The following is a 23200-nucleotide window of genomic DNA, read 5'->3' as shown; positions in this document are numbered from 1 at the left end:
GTGCAGTTAGCTTTCTCGGCATGTGTCTGAGAAACACAACTTTCTAAGGTAAGACATCAGTCTTGCACTGTTTGTAGAACAAAGTGCATAACAAAGGACTAAGTTCACCGTAGAGGGTGGATTTCTCTAAGGTGACAAAATGGCCATGAGTCTGACAAATGAGCGGAGCCGCAGCGTAGCCAATACGCGTCGGACAGAGCATTAGTGAAGGTTTTGTTAGTGGGATGGATGGTGTGGGAGCCCATGTGCATGCAGTCTCATTGCAGTCGAGAGGTTAGAGAGGTTGAGTCGCCAAGAGTAAAACGCACAGAGAGGTAGAAGAAGTCATTATTGTGAGGACTGCAGCCAGGTACCTGAGTATATCTCCCTGCTCTTCAATTTCATCAGCAACCTCTTCACACCTGCAATGATGTGAAGAAGCCCTGTCATCATCACAAGTTCGCAACAACTGCCCCCCTCCCTCTGACATATACTGGTAAGTAGAGAAAATTTAGGCCACACAGAGAACCCCATATGATTCTAGGCTCTTTGAAACGTGTTACGTTTTGCTAGAGATAACATTGTGTGGCAGCAACTAAGAATAACAACTATATTGTAAGAATCACAATGTCAAAGTGTCTATGGCCAAATAGTAGGTAGGAAGGTGTAAAACAGTCAGTAGGAATGCATATAGCCAGCAGACGAGGTATGATGTACGGAGCGCACACAAAAACAGGTAGACAGACAAATATGATCCACCCACTGAGCACCCATTCCCCAGCATCACCACCCACTCATTATTCCCACTGACTGGCTGTCTCCTTGTGTCTCAGCGCTGTGTGTGACTGGTGTGTTTAGTGGAGTAGGGGTGTGGGGGCATCTGTTTGGTCCTTACCTGTGTTCCTGTCTGGTAAGATACAGCAATGCTTCTGCAGTATGCCTGGCAACACCTTCCAAGAAACAACAAAAGGGTTGGGGGGTGGGGATGGTGGAAGAGAGAGAGAGAGGGAGCAGGAGAGGGAAAAGACGTTAATATCACAGCAGCTCAAAGCAGATAAACAAGGTGGAGAATGCACTGAGCCATGCTGTGACCCACAATTACAGAGTAGCAACAGACACCTATTTCTCACACCATTTGCATCAAAAGAAGTTGCGCCCATATTTATCTGAGACCTTTCTTCTGCACCGTGATCTGAGCGGCGGAGCACTAAATGATGTTCCCGGCGTGAATATGTGTGTGTGGAAGGTTCAGTTTATCTCTGGTTTGATCTTCAAATAGAAGAAAGGTGGGTTAAATGGTGTGTGAAGGAAAATATGATACTCTAACAATCCATTGGGACAGAGTAGCAAAGAAATAAAATATTGCTTGACTGTGGGGCTGGGGGGGGGGGGGTTGGCAGTGTGATCGGTCAATCTGGTGCGGTCTCGTCAGCGGAGGCTGATTTTAGAAGCTTTCTCTGCTCCATCAGCAGCTTCACTATGCCAGGAAGTTGTAGCAGCAAATACAACAGCCAATAATTGCACTACTCACAAGCCTGAGATGATGATACCGATCAATAATGTATGCTTACAATCTATTCTTTGAGGCATTCTCTAAAAATTTAATCCATCCAAAGTTATACATCCTGGCTGCTGATATTTTCCTATCATCACCTGCCTTCTGTAAGTGAGCAGATTGTGCCTTGTTCTTGGGAAACACTGCAGAACCATTTTTGTGCAGAATCAAAACAACCCTGTTTTAAATTCCTTCCAAGATAAGAGTGTTGTTAAGCTTTACTGTGACACTGAATACAATTACTGGTGTTCGAAAAGGTACAAATATGCAGGATTTCCACTCAAAAGAAGCCCAGGGAACCAAAACAAAGACAGAGATGCGGAGGTGGCTCAGCAGGTGTCTCTTTGTCCTTACATCTGACTGACAGGCTCTTTGTTGTCCAAAATGACTTCCGTAATATAGACAGACCTCTTTGTCTCTCTCTCTGGTGTTAAAATTCCTTTACATTTGCACTTGCTGGTTATCTCAGGCTCCTCTGTCACTCCGAGTTATTTTACTCCTCTCTGGAACTGAACAAGACTGATCAGATAAGTGTCCCTTTTAATTAAAGAGAGGAGCACATATAAAGGTACCTCTTGAAAAGGGAGAGAAGACCAAATATAAAAAATAGAAATGTCTTGTTCCTGGGGACATTCAATGAGCTATCAATGCACTACATCATTCATACAGGAGGAAGGCCTCAAGCACACTGACTTCTGTCATCCAGCCTCATTTTCTACTTTACCAGGAGCACATCAAGAGGAGAGATAATCCCATCATAACATAAACACTTTCATTCTAGTTTGTGCAATTAAATTTGTCCATAGAATTCTGTCCAACTCAATTCATGCTCAACCTACTATTAGCATAATCATTGCCCCTAAAATTGCCATATAAGGCAGCCTCTTCTGTACAATGTGTGAATTTCATTCACAAAAAAATTAGTAACAGAGTAAAAAAAAGAAAAACAGACTTTCACACCATAGAGCTTTACAGAAATTATTAGGTGAAAAGACAGCAAGTTTTGCAGTGTCAGTAGTGGTATTAGGGGACCTGAAACAATTAAAGAATATCAACAGTACTCCTGTCAGAAAGATGGGGAAAAGAGGGGGATGTTTTGACATAAAGTCAGATGCCTAAAGCAAGGCAGCTACGACTAATATGGGAGGGAAATTACTGAGACATTAGACTACTGAATATTACAGCCCATAGTAGTTTATGTACAGTAGATATAGTAGGTGATGTGGCCCCAACATTCAGTCAACTCAGGGCGGTAACAGTATCCTTTGTTGTTGAGTATGAGGACCCAAAGCCATTGCTATCAAAGCCTATAAATTGGACATTGTGTTCATTCACTTGGACACAACTGTGTTAGTATTTACAACATTTTAACCAAAGCACACATGCATAGGCATATTGGTAGATACCTGAGCACTGGATAATGCTGTTGAGCCGACCCATTGCTTCAGCAGTGATAATCCAGGATGTGGATGATATAGTGTGGGTACAACTTGATGGCACAGAATGAGCCTGTACTTTGGTTAAGGTACGTGTTGCTGTCCAGTGAAAACCATGTATCTCCAAATTTACTGAGTTTAAATTTTTCATATGAGCTTAAGTATGTCTTTTATAGATTGAGAAAATTATTCTTCTTCTACTAATAACAGGTCATCACAAGTACTGTATGTCTAAATTGCAACTGTGAAGAAAAAGACTAAGTGCTTTCATTGTTTATGTTGTGTTTCATAGAATTTATTCAAATAAACCATTCTATTTAAAAGTTTTTTTTTCAGAGGATAAATAATAATTATTTTATAGATCTCTTTTTGAAATGTGTGGCTATTTACTTTGAAAGCTTTGCTGACAGATAGGCTCTGATGACAACAAAACAAAGAATTTACATTTGTTATTGTTGTGACCTCACATGAGAACAATTTGTTGGACTAAAGCACATCCCTGCATCTCATCATTTAACAGTTTTCATTAAAGTATTGTCTGTATGCACACCCTGTTATCCAGGATCTGCAACAAAATGCTACTCTGAAAACAAGTGGATGAGAAAGTTGAGTGGTAGATACAAATATGAGAAGGCTCTGCAGAGATGAGAGATACAATGATTGGTTTGTAATGACTCTAACAGCTGCATGATGTAGAGTTATAATTGATGCTGGATAGCCTACTGGCTGGCAGAGCCTTGTGTACTGGAGGAGTGTGGAGAAATGAACTGTTAGGGACACTCTTCACTGTTTCAGACACACAGAGCTGTCACTTGCCTCTCATTTACGCTTTAAAAGGATTGGAGTCTGAATGCAAGGCGTCTAATTTCACATTTGAAAATGCGTTAGGCATCAGTTTGTTTGTCTTTTTAAGCTTATGGTGGGAAGAGAGGATTTATGTCACCATGTTTTAACAAGACAGATTTACATGACACACAAGGACAATCCTATGGTCACATATTACTGGTGCAAGTGGAAATGTGGCTTGATATTTTGGGTATTTACACAGATTTGTTTTCTCACATTATATACACAGATTTGAATTGCTAGCTTCATTCAAATCCCATTTTATGGCTAAGCTGATTTTGTGCCAAGACTAACCATACATTAAGTAAATAACCTTGATTATGTCAAAAGCTAATTGATTATAACCCATTAAAAATCAGCAGTTTAATTTGACAGTTTTGCAGTTTTTGTTGCAGTCAATGGAGATGCATCAAAAGAAAGAAACAGATCCTCAATGATAATCCAAAATAATGCCCTTAGGACTAGAGGTCTAATCTTGTGAATGAGTCTTCAAACTGTATTGAGTCACTGAGTTAATAAAAGGCTCCATTTGGCAACGTTGTAGCAGTTTACCATCATGCTCCTCCAATTGGACTGGTTGCCATTCTCTTGTTGCCGGGGGCTTTAAGAAAAAGGATTCTGTGGAGATATCATTAAACTCCCTGGTAGATGTTACCAGTAATTCTCAACTCTCCGTATTATCGCCCTGTTGCATCGACATTTCTCATGGCATATGGTCCCAAAGAGCACAAGATAATAGTACAGTGTGTAAGTGTATTTTGGTCATAGAGCAGGCTATTAAGATAGGCAAGTGGTGATTGAGGAGTTATTTACTTTTAATTTTCTGAATTTGATACATATTTGTTTGGAGATGTTGTGAGACCAAGATTTGATATAAACCATTCATATATCCACCATTACATCAACTTTAGCTACCTTTTGAGTGGCTCATCAAATAAAAATAAAATAGCTGTACTTCTAAAGGGAGTAGCACATGAAAATTCACTGGTGCATCCATTTAAGTTATTCATTTTTGTGTTTTTTTTTTTTCAGAATGATCAGAAAAACAAGGCTTATGGATGTTTTTTCCAACTTTTTCATTGTCAGTTTAAATATAGTTACACATCTTGGACAAAGCAGGTATTGAGCCACGTGGTTCTTTTCACAGAGACATGGCATTAAGAGCACTCAAGACGGACGAGCACAAAGACTGCAGAGGAAGTCGTGGAAACAGCCAAATGCATGCTCTCATGACTGGGATGAACAATCAAACAGGCCAACTAAGGTCCCACACCATTTGAGTCGATGAGGAAACTTTTCTCTCTGATATCAGCTTTGTGAAAACGACCCAGGACATAAAAGTACTGATTACTTTCCCCCCTGAAAGTCCATTTGTCTGTGAGATTGTTTTGCCTGCTGTTTGATGGAGCCTGCCTCATGAGAGCAGAGAGCAAGGATCAGAAATAGCCTCCATCACTGAACCTGTGCACAAGCTGCATGCTCATAAAAGTAAAGTTACAACATCAAAAAGTACAAGTAAATGAATCTCGGCTGTTATTTAAGCTATATTTCTACCCAGTGATGACCACTGTGTGCAGGAACCCTGTCACCCCATTTGCACAAGACTGGCGTAAATGCCTCCAAACAAGTCAGGCTCCATTACACCATCCATTTAATGGCTCTGCACATGATCTGAGACTCAGGACAACACAGCCTAGTTTGACCACGACAAAGACTGCTCTCGTCACAGTGGTGTTTCAGGATGCTCGCAAAGAAAACACCTGTCCACACACCATAAAACATACACAGACATTCAGACTTGCTACCTATCTCCACACACTATTACTGGGGAGTACAGGCAATTATCACAAGTGCCAGTGTATAATAAGATATCTTGGCGCCTGCTGCTGAGGGCTCGAGTGCAACTCTTGGTGAGCTAATGGAGATCTGAGAGGACAGACGGGAAGTGGAGTCAGTCCAGTGCATTTCAAAGCTCTTCCTGTCTGCCTAGAGCGCTGTCTGCACCATTCTACCCACTCAGGCTATCAAATGCAGTGGTGTGCAGATAAAGCAGAAGATAAGGTCTGCACTGGAACCACTCACCAGAGCAATAGCCATAATAGATAAAACACACAAACAGACAAAATATTAGAAACATCTTTCAGTATAATGCAGCTAAAGTGAACAACAACACAAACTAAGGCCTCAGAATGACCATAAAGTTGAATTAACATCTCTCTGACACAGTGTCAGTAACATGTGCAAGTGTTAATAAAATAATAAAGTAATGAGGAAGTAGCTTTGCTCTCTTAATCCTTCATATTGAACTTGTGGTAGGGAACCATCATATTTCAATATTGAAAAAAGAAATTATTGCTTGACTTGTGCTTATCTTAATCATCCTCAAATTTGTCAGGTCTCTCCATCCTCGGTGTACAGGGTTTAGTTGAGCGAGGTATTTGCTTTCACTGCACCCTCACTCCAAATTTCATTATCAATATCAAGAATGTCCTTCCCACAGCAGGGATGAAGGCAGTTTTCTCACGCTTAATTTATAATTTCACCGCTGAGCTCCCGCAGACTTGCTCTCCAAAGGTGAAACCCACCTATGTGCACTGTAATCGTGGCATCAGCAGCACACTGCATGCGAGGCCACTGATTTCTGACTCTTCACTGCAAAACCAGAAAGTGCTGAGTATTTAGTTGTCGAAAAGTAGCATCTGGGTAAAACTGGTAGAAATTGTGTTAAACAGCTTGCCCATATTAGGACGATTAGAGTGTTAAGTAAGTTCTCTGATGCTTAATCAAATCTCTTACACCTGACCCAGTCAAAAAATCTGCTGCCTTGATGGTCCTTCATTAAAGTGGGCTATTCTATTAAGCCAATATATTCAAGTTCATTGCTTGGTTTAAAGGGTCTGGTCAAGACACGGGTTGTAAAAGACCTGGGCCTTTTGCCAGCAGTAATGGTATTAGGACTTATGCTCTACAAGGGAGACCTCAAGTACATTTGCAACTGTACGGGGCTTTGCACTTGCATTAGTATCAAATTTCACATTTTGACAGTGTTAACACAGTGGGCCTCAGGGGACAAATTCATAATTCCATTTAAACAATGAGATGATTTACCTTTGTCTTCGGTCAAAGAGTTTCAAAGGCATACAGCTGACAGGAAACACAGGCAGTTGTCTCTGCTGGTATGATGAAAATGAACGAGTCTGGCTGTCACAGGCAGCCTGGTAAAATCATCATAAATGATGACATTACAAACTGTCTGTATTTATGACCTTGTAATTAGAATGGAGAGGAAAGGTTACAGATAGTATACCAGCTTGCTAATGGACCTTGTAATGAGTCACATCTGACTTAGGGCTATATGGCAGCTATTGCACGGACAGTAACACTGGGAGAGTGCAATGACACCCACCTGCCTGGGAGATCTGTGCTCACTGCAGCACAAAGGTGATTTACTGAGTGGTGCACAGGTATACACAGACCCACACACAGAGACACAAAGACTCACATATTGTATATATACACAAACTTGGCTCTTGTGCATTATTAGATTCATAAAGCTCTGTCCCATCCCCTCCATTCTCTCTACATTCTTCTATCCAAACCAAACTATAACAGAGGTAGGGGGGGCATTCATCCAGGATTGAATAGAGACATAGAAAGAGCAACATATAAACAGAGGAAGAGGGAGAAAGAAAGAGAGAAGGTGAATGAGAGTGCATGACTAAGGTAGGAGGAAGTATTAAGGTGAAGAAGGAGGAGAAGAATGGCAGAAAACAGAAACACATCTGTCACGGTGAGTGGATGAATATGAAAAGAGCCTGCTAAATGTTTCAACATTTACTTTTAGTTCGACTAGTCTACATTCACCGCTGCTCCTCTCCTCCCTGTAGACCAAAATGACATCACCACACGCATAAATGTAGCATTTCAAGTTCGCTGTGCATCTTCAAACAGATTATGAGAGCCTTATCATGTCACTGCCAAGTAGGTAAAGTCCACACAAGCTTCCCATTGGTGACTCTGTTTGCTCGGGCACACATGTGTGTATTTGCTTGTGAAGGCAAGCAATTTAACAGCAGTGTTGGAAATATCCTGAAACAAGCTACCTTCATTTCCAAAGTACTTCAGAGGGGAAATAGTGTCAGTTTCCAATCAGTTTTTTTGTCCTTTACTCTTTGTGAGCACGTGGCAGCTTTTAATCAGGGCTCTCGTCTTTTTATTTAAAGAAATTGCCTTTCTCCATTTTGTATGAATCATCAGGCTTTCATTGAAAGTCTGGCTGATTTAAAGCAGAGGTGGTGATGTGAGTGAGGTGAAAGGTGGGGCCCCCTAAAGCTGGTAAGTGACAAGTAATTTATTTTTTTCAGTCACATAAGGACTCACAGAGGTGACATGCATTTCTCACCTGCCACCCGCCACCTGTCCACCCACAGGTTCTCTCTCTATTAGGTATAAACAAGTCACATATGCATACTTATTGCACAGACACACCCAAGTGAAGTATGCACACAGATTCACACACACAAAGATACTGTCAAATCTTTTCTCATTGATTTAAAGTAGTTACATTTCCTCCTGACTACTTGCCATCACTACCACTGCTCTATAGCATTTCTAGCCACCTGCATAATGAATGAACACAGGACCCTTTACTAGTACCTGAAATAAAATGTGCCTGTTACTATGGCAGAAAACACAGTTTCCATGTATGGACTGTTCAATGCGCACTATTTCAACTCCATAACATGACACGCCAAAGTCTCTTCCAAGCAGCTGCATGTCACTGAAGAAAGGCAGGCTGACCACTGTTGTCTAAAAATAAGGACTTTTTGTATTATTGAGCAGGGTATGAATACAGGAGTATCTTGGTAAAACTTCTAGCCACGAGGGTGAAACAGCAATAACTCCATTGAGCTTCTAAAGCATTGCAATGAATATGGTCCCCTATTTTTAGCACCTCTGTGATTATGATGTCTGACGATGTGAGTGCTGGCAGCCAGCACTTTGTCACTCACAGTGCGTTGCTGAGTACTGTGTATTTGCTGTGGATTCGGCAGCAGTGCTGAAGCAGGCGTTCTATACAACTTCCCTTCTTTTTGTATTGCTCAATCATGGGATTCTATTGGAGCTGAGACATCAATACTTGCAACTGCATTGAATCTTAAACAACACAATGTGTCAGTGTACAACTGACAGTGATGACAAGCTTCTTTTGCACAAACAAGCGGTTAACCGTCTCTAATCTTGCAACAATAGAGGAGGCTCGATCCCTTCACCAGCAATAATCACCCATTCACACCAGCACAAGTCTCACTACTTGATTAATCAGGGGGCTTGTGAGAATTGTGCATATGCTGTTCCAATGCCTTGTCCGCTGCAACGTATTATGTAACATGTTTACACAGGTCTGTGGAGTTTTCTTGATTTCTTACAAAACCTACAACTCATCCAATGCCTTCTTTTGTTAAGCTGTAAGGAGCTCCACTCTCATTCAAGATTGCCAGCACTGGGCTTTGGCTCTGTCAGACACAGTCAGTGAAGCTCATCCACCCACAGTCGGCACGGTACATACAGTATTACGTGACAGTGCACAACAGAGGGAGTCTGGGGGAGCTCAAACCTGACATAACATCCTTTTGAGAAGTTAACCTTGTGCTAAGAGGGCTTTTTTCTGCCTGAAATGCTCCTCATCCAAGCCTCCTCCTCAGGGATAAATGTAAGTGCAGGCATGCCATCCAAGAGGCACAGCAGAGGAGTGGTGAACAAAATTCATGTGTATACAAAAGTGATACAAAAAACATACTATATTTGTCTATTGTAATAACTGACAATAATTAGACAAATGTGCATTTTGGTTCTTAGCATAGTTTAAATAATTATGACAAGGTTTTACAATTCTACCATTTTGAAAAAGCAAATAGTCTAAAAGTCTGATTACCCTGTACAACTAAGAAAATTCTGCAACCAAACAGCTTAAATGCACACCCATTTTTTCACCACTGCATACATCTTCTAATATGCTGTAAAATAATAAAATACAATCTTTGAATCCTGCTCATGATATATTTTAGGAGTTAAATATGTACTCAAAATTTAATAAAAGAGAAAGGGGGATTTACCTTCTTCAGAGCTGACATTCTAGGTGGATCCTCCTCCTGCAAAGCCCGTTCACATGCTGAGGTCCCAAGCCAAGTTTGGAGGGTGCGCAAATCCTAACTCAGCCCGGTGCTGATGCTGAGCCATGAGGTGCCTGTTTAGTATTCTCATCTCGCTTCCACCCGGTCCTACAGCTGGCTTGGTGTGCGCACGCCCCAAACCGCTGTTATTGCAGGATCCAAACACACGGGGAGCTCTAGGCTGATGCATTACACTCATCACACTACATGAGAGAAAGTTGGCAAATGAAATTGTCATTAAAACACAATTTGGTTTTGATTGTTTTGGCAGGAAGACACGTCTACTAAACTGACTAAAAGTCATTTTCGAATAACCAGGAGTCACATTTTAATTCGTCGTTCATCAGAAAACCTTAAGTTATTGTTCCCTCAGTCCTTTTCACCATAATGCACCGTGGCCAGGCAGTGTCAAAATTACATGTTATATTGTAGATATCAGTTTAAATAATGCTGCTTCATATGCCGATTTGAAGAATTGAGTCGACTGATGCAGCCAATACATTAAATCTTGATACATAGGTCACACATCTTTTATGATAATGAAGTTAACATTAAATTGCCATTGTTTTAAATGGATATTGGCGCAGCTGGACCGAGTCTCGAGTCCCCTCGAGTCCCCCCGCCCCCAGCTGTCAGTTCCACCACACTGAGAGAGTATAGTAGCAAGAGTGTAGCTAGAGGAGTCCAAACAGTACTGCACTTTAGTTCGTGTAGTTAAATTGCCTTTAAGCAGCTCTAGATATTTTTAACACAGGGAGCCCTTACAAATTCACCTCTACCTGTGCTGTCGACTGCTTTTCGTATGACGCGAGCTGATTTTAAAAGCTAGCACGCTGGCTAGCTTGCTAGCATATTATCTACAGCTGCCTAACCATCTGCAACATTCATTTTTGCACCTTCTTCACTTCCAGTCAGCTTGGTATGTCGATATGGCACATAGGAAAGAAGGTGAGCATAAAGATTTTCGCCTACAACATTAAAAATTACATATAAAAACTCAGGTTGTGTTGATTGTTGCTAGCTAGCTAATGTAGCTATCCGGCTAAAGTCTCGCGTTGAGCAGATTACAAGCCATGTTGTAAACAAATGCACGTGTACCGCTGTCAAACAATGGCTACCTCGTGGTTTTTTCCACACCGTGCTCCGTTACCTTTGTTCAATAAAAACTAATTGTAATGAGTCAAAAACAAGTTATGCTGACCTTATTTAAAGGGTTATCTCTCTCCCACTAAGATCCTGTAAAACCTGGTGGTGACTCCTGAAAGCTTTAATATGCACTGAGTTGTACTGACAAACTACTCAAATTTAAATGAGTGGTTGGGCATTTCGCCAGTCGTTGGGGTATAGTGTAGTGCTTTCACTGTTCCCATAATAATATAATTCCAACGACATGTATACAATCCATTATGCTGCACCTCTTTCGTCTGTTAGTCAAATTGCTTCTTTGATTTCATCCTGTGTTCTACACATGTGGGGTTCATAACATGCTGTGCAAATGCGTCTGATTAACAGGTAGTATTATATCTGTTTCTGTGTCATTTAGTATTTCAGTCAAAAGTACTCCAGAGGCTTTACCCCGCAGCTCCCAAATTGGAGGAAGGAACCCAGCCCACCATGTATCGTAGACGCTCTAGCCAAGAAAACCTTTGTGAAAAGAAAAGTTTCTCAAAACGACACTGCTGCTGGTAAGCTCAGAAACTTGCTACTTACAAAAGTTAAAGAAAAAACCCATATTAACATACCAGCACACTGGGGATGTAACGATGTCATCAATTTCACGATATTGCGATTTAAAAAACTGTCCCGATACCGTCGTGGAGGTTTTCTGGGCGAAACTGTAGTTTTGCTACAGCCGCTGTGGAGTAGAGCGAAGCGAAATAAGACTTATAGAGACCATCATCCCATGCGTCCCCATCATCCTTTGCGTTCCGCCCGCTCTCTCTTCAAATCTCCAGCGAAGCTGACTGACGCTGATGTTAGAGACAAGGCAAAACAACGCAGGGAAGAGAGAGAGAGAGACGAAGTATCTGAAATTATAGATGCTCCAGCGTCTTTTAGGTCAGACGTGTCTTCCACACGTCAGAGGGGAAGAGGTGTCTGATAAACAAAAAACAATAACAATATGGGTAATACGACTGACTATTTCTTGTACTTAATTTTCCAACCAACTGTTTTTTTTTTCATTTTGAAAATAATGTAAGTTTTCATTTGGTCTTTATTTTTAAATATTGCAATAAAATCGTGTCTGGCCTTGTCATCGTATCGTGAGATTTTGATATCGTTACATCCCCACAGTACACCGTACATACAGAATTGCTGCCACTGTCCTGCTCCTAACATTGGGTTTTACTACCTTTTCTTTATTTACCACGTCTCTCTCAGGAGATGCAGGGCAGACACAAAGTGCAGCTAATCCCCACAGGCGGATGTACACAGTTCTACCTCCTCCTGCAGACTATAAGACTCATTCAAAGAAATCCATCACACTGCCCCAATTAGAAAGCATAAATAGTCCTGAAGACCCAGCTGGTAAGTTGACCATAATCTTGTATTTATGAACTTTCGAATTGCACAATAAAGTGAGGAGAGATTTACGGCATGGGGTTTCTCCAGGGTGGCTCTCTGTAGTGTTAAAGTTACTCTTTCTGATTGTCTCTGCCTCTCCAGTTAAGGGAAATAGACAGTGATAATCAATTGTGTTCATGAACTGAGGAGTACTTGAATGTAGCGCAGATGGTGTTTGAGCCTGGGTGATTATTTTTACACTTTGACCACTCTATTAACTGTGTTGTTTGTCAGAGTAGGAGTGTATATCCTAGCTTGGAGACCTTAGCCCTTGTTGATGCCATCTTTGAGGCTGAATTTTGAGCTGATGTTTTATGCCAAGGTGAAATGTTCTTGACCTGTGATGAGTAGAGTTGGCTGGCAGTTTGATAGAAGGATAAGTCACATGCTTGGCAGCTGATATGCATCATTTAAAGACTGTTTATTTTCATCAACTATTGAAATGATCAGGCTGTAATAAAAGCCCTGGCTCATTACACATGTCTCTGTACTTATCATTTTCCTTAATGCAGACCTCCATCCACCTGACAGGCTTCTGCTTTACCTCAGTGAAATAAAAGAGATTTGTTGGCTCAGACAGTGCAGCATCCAAAAGGTACCCACTAGAATAAATCATGAGGTTAAATTTGATTAATTGCACTCAGCAACCTAACAGTCCTTAATTGAACATATTTTTGATTTAGTGGGCAGTGAGCCTTGATGGAAATTGCAATTAAGAGTCCTGTTTAAGGTCAGATTGAGTTGGGCTTAAAAAGGTTTCTTGATAATAAAGTCATCAATATGATATTATAGAAATGGTACAGCAGTAACAAACTGATGTGGTAATAGTTAAGATTAATGTTTTTAGAGTGATTAAGACAGTCTCTATGGTAGTCTTGATTTACCAGATGTATCTCCACACTGTGTTTACATTGTTCCAGTGCATTGTTACATGGCTAGTAAGATATGAATATATAACTAATCTAAAGCTTCTTTCATATTTATGTGGTGGGCCTCAGCTAGTGTTATTGTACCTGCAGTAGATTGCAGTTGCGATGATTTGTTTGACAGGCAGATACATTTTCTGGACACACTACTGTCTCTTAAGCTATCACACCAAAAGTTGACACTCACTTCCTGTTTTTATTATTTTTCCCAGTTCCTTCAGATACACTCTCAGATCACATTATTAAGAACACCATACTAATAGCCAGGTAGCGCCTTCCTCTGCTAACAAAGCATCTTTAATTACACATGGTCAACAACAATACTCAGAAAGACAGTGGCATTGCAAAGATGACCGACTGATATTAATGGGCCCAAAGTGTGTTAAGAAAATATTCCCCACATTGTTACACTGCTACAGGCCTGAACTAGTGACACAAGGAAGGGTTGGGTCTATGGATTCATGCTCTTCATGTCAATTTTATAAGAAGATAAGATGTTAAGATATTATATTAATCCTGAAGGAAATTTTTGTGCCATTGACATGCTCAATGCAATAGAAATGCAGGGTGGAGAAAGACAAAAATATATATATTTACACAGTGGAGCAATAAACGTGGATGTGAGAGTGCTAAGTAGAACAACATTGTTATCAGTGACAGGCTGAAACTGTCAATTTATATGAATATTTAAATTATGGAGCGATGGCCACAGATGGAGCAAAGATACTGCACCCTCTACTGATACCGCACTCAATATAGATAGTAAATTACTTAATTCATATCTTCGATTCAAGCCTGTAGAATGATGAAATGTTACACATTATTGTCCTTCCTGAAAGGGTTGTTAGGTCATCTCAATGCTAAGGGAGGATGGTCTCCAGCAGAAAGGATCTCCTATTCTTTTTGGTGAAGTGCATTGCACTGCTGCCACATGATTGACTGACCGGACAATTGCATGTATACTGCTTACCTTTATGCCTTAAATGCCTTAAATGGCATAAAGGTAAGCTTTTTACTCACGAAGCCTCTGTCTGTACAAAGTTAGCGTTGGAACAAACTGAAGGATGTAGCAACAAACTGTTACTACACCCTCTGATACATTATTAGGACAATACTGCACTGCAGTGATACTAATAGTAGTAATAAAGAATGGACTGGATGGTCAGGGGTTGATCCTACTGCGAGATAATGACACATAACTTTAGAAAAAGAGACTGGGGGTGGCTTCAGATATTGGAAGGAGACTTTAACTGGGTTTAAGTCTCTTAAGTGTAAGTCTCCAGACTTAATCCCAGTTGAGCTGATTTAAAAGCAAAGCAAAGTGCAACATATTTGGGGGAATTTTTGCAGTACTGGTGGGACAAATTAGATTTCCCTTGTTGAGTTGTTGAAAGAATGTCATATATGTGTGTGTGTGTGTGTGTATTTCACAGAAGAAGAAGAAAACCAAAGCTTCAGTATGGACATTAAGCTGAAGCAAAACAATTGTAAAGTGAAAATGTAATCAATATATTATTAGGAACACCATAATAATACTGGATATGGCCTCCCTTTGCTCTCAAAACAGTCTCAGTTTTTAATGGAATGGATTGATCTATGTTGACACGATTGCATCACATAATTTCTGCAGATTTGTCAGCTGTACAATCACTCTACCAATCTCATGTTCAGCCACATCCCAAAGGTCTTCTATTGGATTTAGTCATGGTGACTTGGGAGGCAATTTAAGTACACTGAACAAATTTCCATGTTCATGAAATCTATTTGAGATGACTTGTGCTTTGCAAAATGGGGCATTATCATGCTGGAGGTAGCCATTACAAGATGTCTGAATTGTGGCCACAAAGGGATGCAACAACACTCTTCAGTCAACAGTCTTCCCCTGCCAGTTTAGGTGTTCAAACCATGACTGACCACCACCAGCCTGAACTGTTGACACAAGTGCATGGAATCATGATGTTGTTGTCAGATTCTGACCCTAACATCTGCAGGCCTCAGTAGAAATCTAGATTCACCAGGCTAGGCTTTGGCTAATTTCCCATTCTGATGTCTAATGCGTATATTACATGAAGCTTCTGACCTGTATCTGAATGATTTTATGTTTTGCACTGCTGCTACATGATTGGCTGATTGATGGATTCAGCGGGTCTACATGCGTTCCTTATAAAGTGCTCAGTGAGTGTATACTGTGTTGGGGATGTGGCTATTTAAGCTCTTTATGCTGAGAACTAAATTGATATGAGATACTGTGTTTCATTTTTAATCTACCATAAAACAGACAGAATTAATAAAAGATCTTCATAAATTTTGCGCATGTGTACATGTTCTGTAAGGGATATGACTCAGCTGAGCTGCGCAGATGGTAGCCAGACTGTGCACCATGTGAGGAACAAAATGACAGCAAGTTCAGGTTCATGTTCACCTTTTGCTAAACTGATGCTCATATAGACATGATGCCAAAAAAACTTTAGTTTGTTATCACTCCAGTCCTTGTTAGACTGAAATGGTGTGTGACTCCTGTTGAATCTTTTTGGTCATTATTGTGTTCAGTGCACTGGCACTGACTCAGCTGCTCTATGTTCTGGCTGCTAGCCAGTCAGTTGCTTGCTGTTGTGAACGGGTCACTAAGAATTCGATGGGAGCTGGTTTTTTTGACCTCACAATGCCTCTTGAGGTTGTTAAGGAGAGGGGCGGTGTGACAAGGTGGAGAGGGAGCTGCTCAGCCAACAAGAGCCCTGTTTTCTGCATGGGCTCACATTTAAGCTGTAGTCATTCCTGTTTAAGTTTAAAGTTTAAGACATTACATAAAAGTGATTTAACACTGTGATAAAACTTTTACCTAAGAGTAAACTGTGAAACAAATCAAACTGCAAAAGCTGCAGAAGCCCTAATGATGATTTCCATAGGGTAGGAGGAATGTGGTAATTTTGTGTGTGCGTGAGCAATCAGCTCCTTTTTTATTTCATCTTTCATCACACATAGTGTCGGATTCAAAACAAAGGAAATGGGAGCATGGGAGATTTCATTGTTCATGATGATTACATTATAAATGAAAAAGACAGATTAGAGGATTCTGTCTGATATTCTGTCGAGGCACCACATAACACATACAGTATACTGATTGCACTGTACTTTTATTAAATGCCTGCGGTCTCAGGTTTGTTCCACATAAAGCCAAGATTCAGTAGGGATCTTTTCAATCAGAGACCACACGAGCTGATTTGAATGCAATCAGCGAAGAAGACAGAGTATCTAATTAGTGGAATCAGCCGGTGCAGTGATTGGCTGGAGGAAACCTGCAGTCTCTCAGCTTTTACTGCTACATAATTGGATATTCCTGGAACTCCTGAAACCCCCTAATGGTTTGATTGCAGGTGTCCCTTCCAAATCTGTAACTTTAACAAAATGAATACAAGAATCTGCCATTTTTTTCAGTTCTGATTCAGGTCCTTCAAGAGTAGAGGGGCATATGGAGACTGTAGTGGATTAAGTTTAACAGTGTTTTGTAACTAATAAAAGAGTTTACAATCTTGTTGCCCCCAGTTGAGAGCGTCCATGAGAGCAATGAAGAACTAGACCAAGATAAAGAGCAAGAAGAGCACAAAAGGAAAAGGAGAAGACGGAAAAGGAAACTGACTCTTCAACAAGACTCTGGGCAAGATGGTTCAGGTCCAGGGAGTGAGCACAGCACAGGTCAGAGTCAGACAGCCGTGGATGAGGGAGGAGAGCGCATTAGCAGGAACAAGAAGAGGAAGCTGAAGAAGAAACGGCACAAAGAGAGGCTGCTTTCAATGGGTGTGATGCCCAGAGCTGCTGCCCTGGAGTTCACGTACCAAAAAGATGGGGAGGAGGAGGAGGAGGAGGATAATGAGAGGAGAGCTGCCGAAGTGTCAGACTTCCTCAGGACAACACTGGAAATCTATATGTCAGATTGTAAGTATTGAGCAGCAGCTGCTTTGCCTTTTTGGATAAAGATTCTTTTGCTCCCTGTTCTAAATCTTCCAGTCATTGCTAAAACTAGCACTGCAATATCCCTCATTTACTGATAATATTTGGGAAATGAATGCCCTGCCATGAAAAATTTGGTTTTGATTTGATTTGATATTATTCATGAAGCTGTTGCTATTCATAGATGTAGTTTACAAACATATCAAAAGCTGTGAAAAGCTGCAAGCATGTTAATCAAACCAGTGACCAGAATTTATTGCACCTCTGTAACAGCACAGCTGTGCTTTTTTGAGACATGATGTAGCAGAAAGTAGTTAAACATATCAGTAATTTGATGAAAGTATAACAGCTAGAATTGCAGTGCTTTTAAAATGTACTGGATGTGCCTGGACATTTAGTCATGAACCATATCTCAATCTGAGTGCTGACTGGTGTCCATCGACAACCGCTTTGATTGACTCATTCAGGATTTATTTTAAGGAAAACCAAACCAAGATAGCCCACCATTACAAAAGTTACAGTGTTTTGAATGTTGTAAAAGTTACAAAATAAATTATGTTTAATACGGGGATTATTCGTGGCAGACTGACGATACAAAATCCAGTTTGCGGAAAGCAATTGCTCTCTCCGGTCACTGAGTTTTTAATCAAGGCTTTTAACTGGCCAAGAGAAACAGGTTCATTAAGATGCAGGGTATGCCTGAGATTAGGCCCTGACCAGTGTGCAAAACAAGAGAAAGCTGCTCGGTCCTTAGTACCTGGAAGAGCTTCCTTGTAAATGACTGAGATTAATAATAAATAGTGTGACTGCACATATGTGTGATTCACCCAGTCTGGTTTTGTAAATGTCTTAATAGAGTATACTAGTGATGTTTTATACAGTGTCTAGACAGTTAAGAGAAGCACATGCAGCAGTTATATAAGTAAAGATATCAAATTATATGTTGAGCAACTGCTCTGTATGAAGGCAGATTTCTTGTTTTGTCAGCTTGAGTTGGATCACACTCCTATAATATTAGATAAAGTTCTAAATCGTGAATTTAATGCTTTTAATTAACCAAACAGCCTTCTCTTCCTCTGCACTCCTACAGCCTCATTGCGTGCAGACAAGCTTCCCCTCCTGTCTGGCACAGTGGATGACCTTTTGAGCCACATATCCAGCAGATGCCAGCCTAACCCTGTCCTGAAGCAGCTCCATAGTCTCAAGGCTTTTGTTCAACAGAAAGCGACAGACAAACTGGAAAAAGCACTGAGGGAACTCGATAACAACTCGCCTATGTCTGCAGGTCTGTGCACTGATCAGTTAATTCATCAAAAATTTAACTGTCATTTTCCAAAGAAGAGCAAGAGGCTAGTTATGGAAAGAGAACCTGCTGATGAGTTTGTACTCAATGCTGCTTCATATTCGTTACAAGCATTCATCCCTGTCCATACCGGCCCAGGCACTTCACTGAGCTGTCTCTGCAGGTTAATACTTGCCTCTGTCTGTCCGTGCTTGCCTCCCATTTTGCGCGACCATACGTTGATATTTGTTTACCTGAGTATACCTGCCCTTACTTGCCTTTATCAGCCTTTACCTGTACATACCTGCCCTTGATTTGCAATACTAGAGCTGGTCTTGTCCATATTACATCTCACACGCCGGTGACCTCCACCATGAGTTAACTAACATGTTTCAACTTGTTCATCTTGCCTCTGTCAACAACCAAAACATCTCTTGCGTCCCCAGACACTTTTTCGCCTGTGAGTGTGCATGTGTGTGTGTGTGTTTGTGTTTGTGCATTTGTGTGTTTGGCTAGCTGGCTGCATAATAGGATCAGCAGGGACTTTGCTGCTGTCACGCGCGCAAAGTGTTTGTGTACAAGAACAAGAGTGAGACAGACCAGCAAGGAGATTCAGGCCACCACCGTGTCGGTGGCCACAACAGTGACGCTTGTCTCTGCCTGCCCGTCGCCAAGACGACACCATGTAAAAATCAGTGTGCTATCTCGCGAGTGGCGCCCACAATAGAGCCTGCCTCTGGTTGTGCCTATCCTTTCCATGCACCTGCTCCACAGCTGCCAGAAAGCTTTTCTACCCCCCTCCCCACCTCATATTGTATGACTCATGCTTCAGTTCACTGTTTTTAAATGCAACTCTGCCAGCAGATTATATCAGAGCAGAAAAATATAATTTGATGAATTCTTTGTGAATAAGCCTTTGTACTTTGTTGAGAATTAGTTGATGTATCTGAGACATTTATGAATGGCTGCAAGTGGACAATTTCAAATTATTTTATATTTTTGGTGAACATCCACCTTGTTAAATCAGCATTTAACCCACATCCACTGCCATGCAGGAGCTTATTCCTGTGCTTTTGGAGAGCTTTGAAAGTCCTTCAAGTGAGTTCACGTGAAGCTCTCCTCTCTCTATCTACCCTTGCAGTGGCAATCAGTTGACTGCAGGAGCATATTTTACTCTACCCTGGAGATCCTCTCATGAATGACACTGGCTCGACTGCTCCCTTTTATTCCATCCATTTTATGCTCTGCACAGACTAAATTGAATTCAAACTTAAGAATAAGTGAAAAAAAAAAAGGATCCTGTTTTGGGTGGAAGATGAATGTGTTAGTTTGAATGTCTGCACACAGAGAGGTAGGAAGTTAGATTTGCTCAGTGGCAGGGGGTTTTGATTTCTTATGCTCGAAATACAACAGCAAATAAGTCTCTTTGGTGGAAACACTGACTGTTCCTGTGGTATGGTGTTGTCAGCAGTCTCAGCTGTAATCGAAATGTTTCTCTCTGTCTCTCTGTGTTTTAGAGGGAACCGCTGCCGTCGTTTCACTGTTCCAATACTGGATCACAGACATTCTTCCCATGCAGGGAGACAAGAAGACAGGGCTTTCTGCAACACACCCATGAGACTGCCAGTCTCACTGAAACAGAGACGCTACTGAAGGAGTATTTCTACCACTAGATTATGAAATTTTCCTCTTACATACTGCATTGCAAAATGTTGGACTTAACATTATGCTATATAAAATATTTTTTATTATTAAAATGTTTTGCTTTTGATTCATGCCTTTATGTTGTTCAAGTAGAAAACAAGGCCAGTTAATTCTGGCCTTCGGAAATCCTTCCACCCACCAGCTGAGCTGTTACTTACCTCCCTGTTCGTTAGAGTTGTTTTTCATGTAGTTCAAACAAATCAAACATTTAATTGGTGTTAACATTGCACTCATCCTCCTCATCTAATCCCCTAATTGCCAGAGAAGTAAATGTCAGCTCGGCCAGAGTTCGAGTATTGTTTGCAGATGTTATGACATTTAAACCTGGTCGGTTAACCTAATAGCTCCTCAATTATCTACAGTACACTCCCCACAAATCAATTTCTGACCACGTTGCTATTCCATGTGCCTTCTCAAATTTGCTGTCTCACATAACTGCACTAGATTAATCGAGGGTCTTCAGGGGGATGGTACTGATGACACTAATGGTGTCTCAGCAGATATTCATTATGGAGCTGAATGATAAAGAACGAGACCTAATCCCATTGCATTATTCCCACAACCCTCGTTGGTGTTATCCAACTGTATGCTCAACATAGCAACACAGCATGTTGTTGTCGGACCTTGGGAATCAGACCACCCAGGGAGTCAGTAGCTTAACCTTCCGCATCATGATACCTGTCTACAGCTCAGGCTATTCTAATACATTTACCCAGAGCTCAATGCCAGGGGGTGGGTTCAGGAAAAGGCCAGAGAATTATCTTGGCTGGACAGTGCCATTGTGATGACCTGTGTGGGAGTAGTCTGCCACACACTAGCTTCAGAGGAGCCGTTGTCTTCCCAGAACTCAGATGCAGTCGTAGAGACCAGCAGTCTATACCATGCACTGTAACACACAGCTCAGAGTGTATGTGTGTGTGTAGTAGTATATTGGTGAACAATTAGCATGAGAGCAGCCATCTGTGGCCTCCATTCATGGATTGACGCGCCAGGTGCTGTGTCTGATCACAGTTCATGGGCTCATTCTGCAGACATTAGCCAGAGGAGACAATAAGGGCAAAGACCACATTACCTGTCATGCTTATGTAACATAGTATGTAAATCCAGCATTTGTAGGTTTAGTTCTCACTGTTGTACATTGTCCATCTGTTTTTCAACCCATCATTTTGAAATAATTACGGCAATGTATAAAATTACAATGTGAAAACAATGAACGTGTGAAAGGTGACTTATCAAACATCTGCAGTTTCCCTCAGCTTTAAACTGTTTACATTAAGTGACCATTGAGCCAGGGATTTCCCTCAACAGGGGACCAAACACAGAGCTAAAATTAGAGTGAGTATTGGACTGACATTTGCCAAATAGCCAGAAGGAGGACTCCAAATGAATGCTAATGTTGCTTCATAACATAACTAGTGGAATGTGTAAATAAGCAGTTGTTTGCTAACAAGTTCACTAAAACCGTTGTTTTTTGTTTTTTAAGTTGTGTCACTGTTATATTCACAGCTTGTTCCCTTTGCTCTCAAATGGCCAAAATATGAGTTACTGCAAGCTTAACTTCATCTAGTACCACTGGTCAAAAATGTAAAAAATCTTTAATATTTTGGTTTATAATCAAATTCCCGCTAAATTAATGATATTTCATCTACTTATGCTCTGCTTTTGTTTACCACTAATCAACAGATGTAAATATTGCACCTGCAAATTGTTAGCATGTGAGCATGTTAGCGTGCTCACATGCTCACATGTTAACATGTGCTCGCTGCTAGCATGAAGACTTGTTATCTTGTAGATATTTTTGCTTTACCTGGCTTGTTTTCTAGCACTGAAGTCATTAGTGATTTTTTTTCTCCAGTAAAAGCTGTATGGCTTCATTTAACAAACCCCACTTGCCATCACAAGTTGGTATCATGTCGACTTTGTGGCATTATTGCCAGGGTTTGCGATTATTCATGGATGCATGAGTTTGGAGGCAGAATTGGGTCCTATTACCAGAGATGAGAAAAAGGTCATTGTTGGCTGCTCTCACTGGAGAGAATTCCTCTCGTCCACGGGAGAGAGAGACGTTATCAGCACGGCAACCTCATTAAAAGGCCTCCCTCTGGGCTCAGGACCCTGAGGCCAGGAAGGATATTAAAGCTTAAAGAAATTTGCTGACATGGCAGGAGAAGCCATCCTCAGCATCAACAGGAAAACATCCAAATCAACCCATGTGGCAGATTCAGAGATTCTAGTGGTTCTGACTTCAAATGACTTGGGTTTTCTGTATAAGGATATTAAAGGGACTGCTGAAGTCAGAAATCATTTACACTTGATGCTAATGTGTCTTACCTGTACCTAGTAATCAACAAGTTCTCATTCATCATTTTCACTTTGTTTTGGTGACATATTCCCTTTCAACAAGATGGAAATATGCATCAAAAACCTGAAAATATTCTGAGCAAAATGCAAAATATTGAAAATGACAGTGTTCACAGTGTTATCTCCTCCTAAATTATGTACAAAATAATAACATTATCAATTAATAATAATTAATTATATATTGATATTCATCACAAGTGTTGCAAATGTGTGTCAGATTACATAGAAAATACTAGATTTAATTTAATACAATGCATTGTGTTCCCATTATGTAATACATCAGACCAAGTCTGCATATGATAATTAAGCATATTGTATTTATTTTTAGTTACAGTTTGAGTGAAGCTGTTAATTTCAACAGCAGGATTTTCTAAAACAATAACACAGGATAATTATTTCAACATGACTCCACTTCCACTTTTCCC

At 40.7% G+C, this 23200-nt stretch overlaps 1 protein-coding gene and 2 long non-coding RNA genes across 3 annotated transcripts; 2 read left to right on the top strand and 1 right to left on the bottom strand.

Annotated features, from left to right (window-relative positions):
- Positions 1-335: 335 nt before the first annotated feature.
- On the bottom strand, positions 336-10211 carry LOC127143618 (uncharacterized). Its single transcript, XR_007815186.1, has 3 exons — positions 9933-10211; positions 875-929; positions 336-401 (listed from the first exon to the last, which is right to left on the bottom strand). It is a non-coding gene; the product is annotated as an uncharacterized LOC127143618 (long non-coding RNA).
- A 403-nt stretch (positions 10212-10614) lies between these two features.
- Positions 10615-22718, top strand: LOC108897987 (glutamate-rich protein 1). Its single transcript, XM_018697814.2, has 6 exons — positions 10615-10937; positions 11533-11674; positions 12372-12518; positions 17024-17413; positions 18519-18713; positions 20228-22718. Exons 1-6 carry the CDS (start codon positions 10911-10913, stop codon positions 20326-20328), a joined length of 1002 nt encoding a protein of 333 aa, XP_018553330.1. The 5' UTR covers positions 10615-10910; the 3' UTR covers positions 20329-22718.
- Positions 12529-15790, top strand: LOC127143621 (uncharacterized). The gene is made up of 2 exons (XR_007815189.1): positions 12529-13149; positions 14914-15790. It is a non-coding gene; the product is annotated as an uncharacterized LOC127143621 (long non-coding RNA).
- Positions 22719-23200: the final 482 nt, after the last annotated feature.

Source organism: Lates calcarifer, linkage group LG19, assembly GCF_001640805.2.
Source record: "Lates calcarifer isolate ASB-BC8 linkage group LG19, TLL_Latcal_v3, whole genome shotgun sequence".
NCBI classification, from domain to species: Eukaryota; Metazoa; Chordata; class Actinopteri; family Centropomidae; genus Lates; species Lates calcarifer.
Note: the sequence above shows the minus strand (reverse complement) of the source record. Positions and strands in the feature narration are given on the sequence as shown.